This window comes from Monopterus albus, unplaced genomic scaffold (assembly GCF_001952655.1).
Source record: "Monopterus albus unplaced genomic scaffold, M_albus_1.0 scaffold110.1, whole genome shotgun sequence".
Classification (NCBI taxonomy): domain Eukaryota; kingdom Metazoa; phylum Chordata; class Actinopteri; order Synbranchiformes; family Synbranchidae; genus Monopterus; species Monopterus albus.
Window position 1 is genome coordinate 452,323 of NW_018127990.1, and position 10,724 is coordinate 463,046.

Sequence of the window (10,724 nt, forward strand, 5' to 3'; positions counted from 1 at the left end):
CCATCAAGGAAGCATCTCTATGTGCCTGCTGACTGGCAATGAGCCCAAACATACAGCCAGAGTCAGAAAGAACAAGAAGAAACAGGAGTCCTGCAGCAGATGGTCCAGCCCCCATAGAGCTCCGATCTTATCATGGAGTCAGTCTGGAATCACATGAAGAGACACAGACACTGAGACAGCCTGAGTCCGCAAAAGAACTGGCAGGTTCTCCATGATGCTGGAACCACTGACCTGCTAAGTAGCTGGAAAAACAGTGTACAGGTTTAAAGGCAGAGGGGCGTGACAGCAAATCTTGATTTGATTTAGATTTTTTACTATTTACTGTATTTTTATGAAATTAGTAAAACTAGTTGTAGCACTATTTTGAAAGCATCCTCATGTTGCTTTTAGTACCTAAAATGTTTGCACAGTTTTGTGTGTGTGTGTGTGTGTGTGTAAATCTGAATGTGTGGCTTTCTCTGAAATCTAGACATGTCTGTGTGGAATACTTGCACATTAATTTCAATTGATATTTCTCTGTGCATTTAGTGTGCTGGGGGATGAGTCTACCAGACTGAGTGCAGTTGAACTGAAGCATTTCATCATCACAGGCCTGAAGAGCCTGCATGGTGAGGTGAGGTCATTGGTCCTCAGTTCAGTTCAGTTCCTGCTGTACACGGTGTGATCTCTGGCACTGAGGCCCTGTGAAAATGGCTGACTAGTTCTGAAAGTAACAAGTTGATCAACATAGTTTTAATGATGAATTCATCTTTTAAGCTTCAAAAAGGAATAGTTTGACATTTTTTGGAAATGCTTTATCAGTGTTCTGGTGGAGAGTCATGAGTTAGCATTCTGTGTTGATTAGTGAGCTTTAAAGGTGCTGGTACTTTCTGCTGGACAGAGCCAGGCTAGCTCTTCCTCCCTGTTTCCAGTCTTTATGCTAAGATAAGCTAACCAGCTGCTGACTGTAGCGTTATCTCCCCATCAGTCTGCACTGACAGCCAGTCATGTTTTGAGAAATGTTTGCAGATTTATTAAACATCATAGAGTGGCGTCAGTGTCATTCATCCCTCATTCAGCAAAATGAAATAAGCTTATTTCTCAAAACGTTGAGGTTTTGCTTAAGGATTTGCTGTTTCTTTGTTAGTTTTTTATGATTATGAGGAAATTGACAAAATTAATTGGCAACTATTTTGCTAATCAGTTAGTTAATTAATCAAGACATTTCTGTGTCTCTGTGCCAACAGCCACAGCCAGAGGCATTATGTTTTTGGGTTGTTTGCCTGCCCTTACGGCCTGTTTTTGTTAATGCTATATATATCTCCTTGAGGGAATTTCTTCCGTTTTGGCACAAGTGTTCACTTGGAGTCAAAGACGAACTGATTAGATTTTGGTGGCCAAAAGTCAAAATGAGTGACCTCACTTCTGTCCTGTACCTGTGAATTTGACTGGTTAGTGAAGCCATAATTCTAGTTCAAGCTAAAGATACCACACATTCCCTTGTTCCATCTGCCCAGTTTTCCTGCTGCTTTTCCTTATGTTGCATTGGAGTTTGGAGTGATGCTCAGACAAAATAAGAATCTTGGTAAAAATCACCTTTGACGATAGGAAACTATGATGGGCATCTTTCACTAATTTCTAACAATCAGAAACAAAAATAATAAGCTGCAGTTATATTTTCTTTGCATTTAAAGAGGTTAAGATTTTGTGTTTGTTTGCAGGATGCCTCCAGAGCTACTTGAGGTGCAGAGGGAATTTTTAAAATGCATTTGTCTCAATTTCCTTCAGGTCGGAGCGGCGTTGCCCTTTGACCTGTTGAAGTATGATGAAGACACCCTCACTGCACTTCTGCGTGTTCACAGCAGGTGAAATCATCAGTAGCAGAAGGATGGGAAGAAAGTTTCCCTACCTGTCATAGGGGACTGATTGACATAGACTAGATGTGTTAATAGTGTGTGTGTTTTCAGAGGCTTGGTGAAGCTGTGGAGCTCCCTGACTCTGCTGGGCTCTTACCAGAGCCAGGCCTGTGCCTTCAGAGTGCTACAGGTCAGCAAACGTAATTTCATTTCTGTTTACAGATTCATTTTGTGACGTGCACAGTGATTTAAGAGAAGTCGCCACAGTCAAATTTCAGATTTTTCTCAGGTATGAATGTAATTTAAGTTAATCCGGTTGACTACAAGATAGCTAAACTAAACGAAATGCAAAATTGATATTCTTTTTAACTGATCATAATCTTGGCTGCCAGCTGAGTCTTTGTAGCTGTGCAGGATCATCCTCTGGAGCACCGATTGTGTGACCTCATCTTTTGTACACAGTAATATTCTCTCAGCTAGTATGTCTTTCTATAGTATACAACAGGAGCGAGTACGCCTCTGCAACATCACTTAAATGCCAAAAATGGTATCCCCTTGCAGAAACTGCATTACTTCTAAGTTGATCAGTCAAAAATGTTTGCTGTTATTTAAAATTTAAACATAACGGTTAAAGTTGACCATATTAAGATTCAAGCCCCACAGTTGGAACTCAATGCAACAAAAGTCAGTACACCTTTCATTATTGAGATTCAACCTTTTATTTTTTCAGTATTTCGTAATTCCACCTTTATATTTGATGACAGACTCAGTCCTTCTTGTCATGGAGTATACCAGTATATTTCTGGAGAGATGGTCTGCTGTTCTTCAGTTTGTTTCAAGTGCTATTGTATAACAAGTAATTAAGTATAGGAGGGAACTGAACATTATTTGGCAAAATTCTACACGATTGCTAATACCTGAGCAAGTTGCTTGCTAAAGAAAACTCACTGTGACCCTGTTAGAGAGCATCATGATGACAAAGTCTTTGTTTCACTTGTAGTTCATAAATATTATTGATCTGTATGCTTCTGTTAGTTTATAGACAGTTGTTATTGGGCTAAAACTAGCTACCTAGCAACTGTAAGAGAAGAACAAAAAGTTCGCTGCTGTTCTGTGGGTTTCAGTTGCTACCAAGTAGCTTCACATTCAGGGCTTTTCATGTCACCCAGGGAAACTAAGACAGATTCCAATCACATTTGTGATCTGGCTGATGGAGACTCATTTGACTGTCTAAAAAACCATCAAGCTATGAGATAGCTGAAGTGACAAGAGTAAATGTGAACCTTGAATCGGAATATTTGATCACAGATATGTTCCCAAGATCAAGAGCAAACCTCTGCACTTGGAAAGAGAAAAAACATTGCTCATGTTGACAGGTTTGTCTTGTGTTGTCTTCAGGTGTCTCCGTTCCTGCTGGCTCTGACAGGAAACAGTCGAGAGCTGCAGCTGGACGAAGGCAGTGCGTCATCATCTTCAGGATGAGTTTTATATGGAGGAGTGTCTTTAACAAACCCCAACTGTGCCTCTCGTCCATCATACCAGCTCCTCCCTCCTGCCGGCTGCTGCACATTGGCCAGCGAGCCTCCCTCACCAAAGCGTTTTCCTCTCACGATGTGGAGCTGTTTGCTGAGCTGACTGGCGACACCAACCCCTTACACCTGGACCCCACTTACGCTCGCACCACCTCCTTTGAGATGCCCATCGTCCATGGCGTCCTCATCAATGGGCTGATCTCGGCCGTGCTCGGAACCAAGATGCCCGGCCCTGGCTGCATCTTCCTGTACCAGGAAATCCGATTCCCTGCACCGCTGTATGTCGGCGAGGAGGTGTTGGCTGAAGCTGAGGTCCGCAAGATCAAAATGTCATTTGCCTTCATTGCTGTGACGTGCTCAGTCAAGGACAAGGTGGTGATGGAGGGGGAGGTGATGGTGATGATGCCTGAGGAGCAGCAGCAGAGGGAGTAAGGAGGGCGAGAAGGTCATAGCACCTGATGTGACAGTTGAAATGACTAAATATGCTGCAGCACACACATCATGCAAAATGTGTCTCATGAGATAACTTGGTTCAAATTGATTTTCTACTTTCAGCTTTTTTGGATGGAATTTGCTCCATGTTTACTTCATGATGTTAATTTTGCTGTTTTATGCTTGACATCTGACGACAAGTGTTGACCAGAGATGTGTCAGTCTAATTTAATATTTAGTGTATTTAATTTGCTTGCTCTTGCTCTTGCTCTGTTCTGTTTGTGTGAAACCCATAGTGGAGAATAAAAATGCTAATTTAATTTCTTTAGTCCATTCCTTGTCACAGTCTGAGACTAAACAACTTTTATTGCCTTTACTTTGTGGCTTCCATTTTTCTGCTTGAGTAGTTTTTAATTCATGTGTCCACTATGGACCACAGTGGGCCAACAGTCTGCAGGTGTTAGGTTCTACTGATAACATCACCAGGTGATTTCTAGGGCTGCAGCTAATTATTTAAATTGATAAATTTGATATCGATTACAAGAGTCCTGTTTAGTCTATAACATGTAAGAAAAGTATTAAAAATGCCTCTTAGATTTTCCTGAAGCCCCAGCTGATGTCTGATTAAAAAAAGTCAATACATGCTTTAACTTAGTTGATCTTTCCAAAGCTGAACTTGATCATGTGAGGCAGGCCATGAGATGTGGTTCAAAGCTGTTGACACAAGGAGTTGGCTTGACCTTATTTTGAAAATTTTTTTAATATCAAACTTGGTTTTTTTTTTTGTTTTTGTTTTTTTCTTATTATTGTATATTTGAGTGTTTTTGATATACTTTTTTGTTATTTAAATGATTTTACTGCAACTTTTAATATTTTAGTATGCGGGTATGTGTTTTTCATTTTCTTTCAGATTTGTTTTAGTAAGGCTTTTTGCTATTTTATCACAATTTTATTATATTGGTATATATTTTTGGTCAGTTTTAGATTTGTGTTGGTTTGTTTTTGGAGCTTTTTTCTGTTATTTCAATGATTTTTTTTTTTTCTTCCTTGAACTTCCTCTTCCTCCAATAGGAGGCGGTGACGCGACGTCACGTGGTGTTCTAGCCCCCAGCTACAGTCAGTGGCTTCCAGTTAAATCGACAAAACAGCAGATGACGTCTAGTCAGTACAGCGTTTCCTGGTTACGGTAAAGCTAAGCTAACCAGCCAGATTGATTCTCCCGGGTTGTTGGTGTTCTTCCTCAGCTTCCCGGCGATTTCAGTCGGTGATAGATCAGACGTTCACCATTAACCCTCCGAGATGTCGTTCCTGGAGAAGCCGGTCCCCGGCAGGCTGCTACTGTACGATACCGATCCCCTGACGGCGGTGATTGAAGCCAGTCAGAACCTGCAGTCCCACACGGTGAGTGTTTTACTTGAAATAAAGCTCCGTTAATGGTGAACAAGCTGCAGGTTTTGCTGTACTCGGTGAGGTTGTAGCTTTCTGCGGGCTGACAGATGTCTCACTGCTGTACGAGTTTCAGATCTACCTAAATATTTGTCTTTCGCTGCGTCACCGGTTCCATTAGAGGACAGTTGTAAAAGCTTAATTTCATCTTCTTTCCTGTAAATGATTATATGAACCATAAACCACCCTTCGAATACCAGTGTCATCGTAGGTGCAAAGCCATAATCACGGTCCATGTGAGTCAGTTGACAGTGTCTAATAAGGCGCATTAGAGTTGCATCATAACTCCATTACCGGACAAGCAGGCAAGTGAATCCTGGCTTTTAGTGCTGTTACTGATTAAGCAATTTCCCGGAAGCTCTCCTGCATTTAGCAGACTGCTGATATAAAGCAATTTGCTTATTGTTTCATTTTAATACCGACAAAGGAATACGCTATCTAAAGCAAGACGTGTGACCTCTTTGAATTTGTAATGATCTAACATTCGGCATACATCCCCTTCATCAGATATCTCATTAGAATAGTAATTTGTATTGATTTCACCATCGAGTGCTTCCTGCAAAGTTGAAAAACCACTAGTCAATGCGAAATGCTGCTTTCTATAAATTATCCATACCGAATAGAAAGGAGATTGTATCTAAATGTAGGTTTTAAAAGGCATTACTGTAGTTAAACATCCGACGGAAACAAATAGCCTGATGGTAAACGTGTCTGCGAACATCAGACGGAAACAAATAGCCTGATGGTAAACGGAGGTTGTCTTGGCATTCCTCCTGAAGTTAGAACCGAACAGTCTATGTTCAGCTAACTAGATCTGGGTAGCAACGTTTTACTAAGGGTTTACATGACGAAGCGACGTTGAAGCCGAAATCCTCGCAAGCTGTCTTCTGTCCGATAATGGGCCCACGTTTGGTGCGTTTGTTGACAGCAGAAATCACCTGAGCTAGCCAGTTAGCTTAGCATGCTAATCTCAAGCATCCAACCATCATTGGTATAAAGAAAGAACCGTAATCTCATAGGAGACGTTAATACCAGTGGATATGTTCGATAGGTGTGTCTCTATTTACACACTGCGTTACTGTTGTTTTTTCCTTTCGTCCATTAGTCCCGTTTGAAAACAGCCGATTTTCTTTAATTTTGAAAACAACTGTTGTATATTTCCTTGAGGCAGAATGTGTCAGATGATTTTAAAGAATTTCTCGTAATTTAAGCAGATCCAACGTTAAGCCCCTATGTACAGAGACACCCTGCTTTCACAGGACAAAGTTGACTTATTCTTTGAGCTTGCAGTCAAGGACTACTACACATTTCCCTCTGGTTACAGGTCTAATAGATTTTCTGTCCTCCTGTCCTTTTCATAATGAAAGAAGTAAGCACAATGCAGTGTTGTTACATGAAGTAGCAAAAGTATGTTATGTCAAACCTATCCAGACAGAAAGAAAACCCAATTCAATGTCACAGACATAGCCTATTTGGCATTTGTCATAATATAATTTAGTATAAATCCAATACTACATAACCTTGTTTACTCTGTATGTTGTGTGGTTTCCTTCATTTGTCTAGTGGATATAAGGGGTTGTTGAGCCATTTGGACCACCCGCTGCAGGTTTTTCCTGTCTGCCTTGGTGCTACTGCTGTACCAGACTGTACAGCGGTATGTCAGGATGCTCTTTGTCATGCAATGGTAAATGTTTTTAGCAGTTTTTGAGCAGTCTGTTGCCAGGATGCTGAGAAACGAGAGGTGCTTCTAGGCCTTCTAGACCAGGTGTGAAGCGTTCAGGTTCCAGGTCAGGTCCTCAGTTTCATGGACTTCTATAGGAACATGAAACTGAGGACCTGCTCTGCCTCCCCCCTATTGATGCACAGTTGGTTTGTTTTTAGTGGTTCCCAGAAAGATGAAAGATGAGAGTGTGGGTGGATGTCAGTTATGAGGATGTATAACACACAGGCTGCTGCTCTGGATAAAATATTATGGCAGACTGATGACAAATCTCCTCAGTGGATGATGGTATTGAGTTACGGTAGTTAGACAGGAAGGCATGTCAGAACTTCACTTCTTTACACTGAGTGCTGGCTGATTATGAAGCCATGCAGTTCCCAAGTTTTTGTGTGTACAGGATTTTTCTTTTTCTTGTGAAATTTTGACTATCATGGCTTTTTCAAATTAAATATTATTTTTAGTTGTACAACTTAAACATTTTTAAAGTACAGTTTCTTAATTATGTCTTGTAAAACTGAATTTATTTTCTTATTATTGTGACCTTTCTCTCCTAATGGATTTTTTTGCTTTATTTTTATTAAATTGACTTTTTTCTTTGCAGCTGCCCATTATTTTCTACTTAAAGCTTCTTTCCTAACAATATTTCGACTTTAACAATAATGTACACACAACTGGCTCACTGTCGACAGCCCACAGACTAACAGCTATTTTATCTTGTTCTTATTCAGTATGTTTTTCCTCATTGTCTCATTGTTCAAGAAGTTGTTTGCACATTTTATTAATTTCAATAGTTGCAAACATAGTGTTTTGAAGGCCATGGTTTCTCTCTGTCTCTTAGGAGTACATCATCCGAGTCCAGAGGGGCGTGTCCTCAGACAACAGCTGGCAGGTAAATAAACCAATTACAACCTCAGGTGTCAGGTCGGTGAATTCGCCTGTGAGAGAAAATGATGAGTCTGGAAGGCCAATCTGTTTGAGAAGCAGAAATATTGGCTAATGAAGATGTCCAGGCTGGGGGAACAAAGACAAACCGTTTTAATATATTTCAGGGTTTGTGGTTTAATTCTTAATTTCCAGGAAACTGATGTACCCGAATGAGTCAGAGGAACTTAAGTGGAGGAAGAGAGGTTGATATGTTGTGAATACTATTGTGGCTTGGAAGAAATCCCTAACAAAGAAACGACCAAAGAAAAAAAAGCCTAGTATTAATGAATGGATCAACCTTTTGTGCAATATTAATACTTACTGTTTAGAAAGTTTCCAAGTTCCTACATTGTGGATTTTATGTTTAAAAACAAGGATGTGTTATGAGACTAACTGTCCAAGTCACATCACCATTTTGTAACTGATAGGCTTGTTTGTGTGTTTCAGGTGATTCGACGTTACAGCGACTTCGATGTCCTCAACAGCAGCCTGATGGTGAGTTTCTCATCTTTCACTCGTATATCGACTGCTCTGAGTGTTTTAGGACGTGCTGAGCACAGAGATCGATAGCAGAGACACTATTATGATGCATCAATAGCGCTTTGAGAAGTTTCTGTGAACGTTTCAAGCCTCTGTTTAGCTGTTAAAGGAAAAATCTTCAAACTTCTAACATCTGCCTTTAAATGTGACCCAGAAAAGAAAGTGGTTTAACACTGACTGATGACAACAAAGTTGAAGGTCACCTTGTTCCCTTGTGGCGAATGATTTTGTGTTTTCAGTCTTATTACAGCTGCAGAGATTAGTTGATTAATCAGTCGATCAACAGAAAGGTAATCTGCTTCTATTTTAATAATCAAATTATTTTTTCAAAGAAAAACACAAAAGGTTTACTGGTTCAAATCTATCAAGTTTGAAAATGTTTCCTTTTTTGGTCTTATTTTACTGCAGTTTCATATTTTGGGGTTTTTGACCTGTTGGTTTAACATAAATAAGATGTTTGGGTAAGATATTTGTGGATGTCAACTTGAAGTCCAGGATGGGATTCCAGGTTTTTCATCCTTTTCTGATGTTTACTGACCAAATTGTTAATCAGTTAATTGTGATAATAAAAATAATTGTTGGTTATAAATTCAATGTCTAGGTAGGAATGATGAGAAGAGATACTTGAGCTAGAATTGAACTCAATACTTTTTTGGTTTTGTATCAAATTTGTCTGAGCATTACAGACTGTCACGTTCCAGACTGTCACTTTGAGGCACCGCAGAAACCTATGGTGGTCAATTGTGGATTATTTGCTACAACAAAATAGCAGGAGCGTGGTAATGTAAAATCGAAGTGTACAAGTCCTGTGATGGACATTTACATACAAACATCCGCTGCCACGCAAACCAGCTTTGTCTTGGCCAATCTCCTTCCCCTTTTGGAAAGCTCAGTGATGGTTTGTTACAGCATACTCAAGGCTTTGCTGTTGTGTCATCAACTGGTCCTGTGAGAGGGCACTCTGATGACTGTCCCTGTACTGATTAGCTTTTAGGATTGTACTGCAAAATCTCACTGCTTTGCTCCAAGTCTCCCAACTATAATGTCTTCAGAAACTGCTGTGCACTCACTCTGCACCCCGCTTCTAACAACAAGATTGCACCGTGATTAATCTTTTAGCTCCGTGACATATAGTGACACCATGACTGACAATGACAGTGCTAAGATGCTTACGTAACACTGTTTGTGTAAAGTGTTTAACATGTTTGTCACCCAAACTGAGCATGTTAGCATGGTAACATTCACTAATCGTCGCTAAACCGCTGAAACTGATGCGATGTGATTAGAAAATTAAATGATTTGGAAGAATTTCATTTTGACCTATTGAGACACTAAATGACATTTTAGCGGCTCAGTAAGGGTTCATTCTCAGGGAACCATTAATGGAATGTTTGAGCCAGTCCAGCAGGTATATGTTTAGGTATTTAACGGTATACATGCAAAGTTTATCCTGCTAGTGGTGCTAGAGGAAAAGTTAGAGACTCGCCAGAGTTCGTAGGGTTCATCCGTTGGGAGCCGTGAATATCTGACCACAATATCATGACAACCCATCAGTTAGTTGTTGAGATATTTCTGTCTGGATCAAAGTGGTGGATCCTGACAGATGGACATTTTCCAGCCTTACTGCTAACATGGCTCAAAATAACTCTGTAACGTGGAGGCAAGAAAAACAAATCACCTTTCACAAATTATCTTGAAATTTTCTTGTTTTTTAAAATCTGAACTCCCATTACTTTCCACAAAGTAATGATTTTAAATAAAACTGGATCCAAGCAGTGTCCTTGTGGAACTGCAGAGTCATAGAAGCATTCATGGAAAAATACTCTGGGGTCAGCCAGGCAAGAGCTTAATATGGAAAAACCATTACCATCAGGCTCCTTGGTGACAAATCATGTAGTAAAATTGAAGAGCCCAGCCCCGGTGGGTTTCCTCTCATTGACATACCAGTGAAGGGCTAGTAGACCTGCTTTCTCATCTTTTGGTGTGATTTCAGCCCATTTTAAAGCTACGAGCAGGTCCCACTGAGCACGTTTCTTTGATTGACATCCCGTTTAACATGGCTATATTTTAGGTAGTTCACAGAACACCTGTACAAATCTTAACTGGCAGTTACCACCTAACAATGCCACAGATGAAGCGAGAAAAAATGTTTAAAAACTGAGTGATTCTGAAAAATAATGGCCTGAAATCTTTAATCTCTGAAGCTTCACTGTACTAGGCTGCAACCATTCTGACGTTGGGGTCTACTGTATGTCACATGGTCTCAGTTGTGACTTGTATCATTCCTGGATAACA

General features: G+C 40.2%; 3 protein-coding genes across 9 annotated transcripts in view; all 3 read left to right on the plus strand.

The window, feature by feature from the left end:
* rpp14 (ribonuclease P/MRP 14 subunit) overlaps positions 1-3,406 on the plus strand; it is a 4,848-nt gene extending 1,442 nt beyond the window's left edge. For all 6 annotated transcript variants that reach the window (XM_020611156.1, XM_020611154.1, XM_020611152.1 and 3 more), the window contains exons 3-6: positions 529-613; positions 1,768-1,844; positions 1,947-2,025; positions 3,234-3,406. In XM_020611156.1, the coding sequence (XP_020466812.1) occupies positions 529-613; positions 1,768-1,844; positions 1,947-2,025; positions 3,234-3,317 (325 nt within the window). In that variant the 3' untranslated portion in view covers positions 3,318-3,406. The remainder of the gene's footprint in view (positions 1-528; positions 614-1,767; positions 1,845-1,946; positions 2,026-3,233) is intronic.
* Positions 3,325-3,799, plus strand: LOC109966375 (hydroxyacyl-thioester dehydratase type 2, mitochondrial-like). Its single transcript, XM_020611173.1, has 2 exons — positions 3,325-3,334; positions 3,378-3,799. Exons 1-2 carry the CDS (start codon positions 3,325-3,327, stop codon positions 3,797-3,799), a joined length of 432 nt encoding a protein of 143 aa, XP_020466829.1.
* A 1,017-nt stretch (positions 3,800-4,816) lies between these two features.
* pxk (PX domain containing serine/threonine kinase) overlaps positions 4,817-10,724 on the plus strand; it is a 20,166-nt gene continuing 14,258 nt past the window's right edge. The window contains exons 1-3 of one of the 2 annotated variants that reach the window (XM_020611133.1): positions 4,817-5,200; positions 7,804-7,854; positions 8,337-8,384. In XM_020611133.1, coding sequence (XP_020466789.1) covers positions 5,099-5,200; positions 7,804-7,854; positions 8,337-8,384 — 201 coding nt within the window. In that variant the 5' untranslated portion in view covers positions 4,817-5,098. The remainder of the gene's footprint in view (positions 5,201-7,803; positions 7,855-8,336; positions 8,385-10,724) is intronic. The other variant, XM_020611134.1, reaches the window with a different exon arrangement.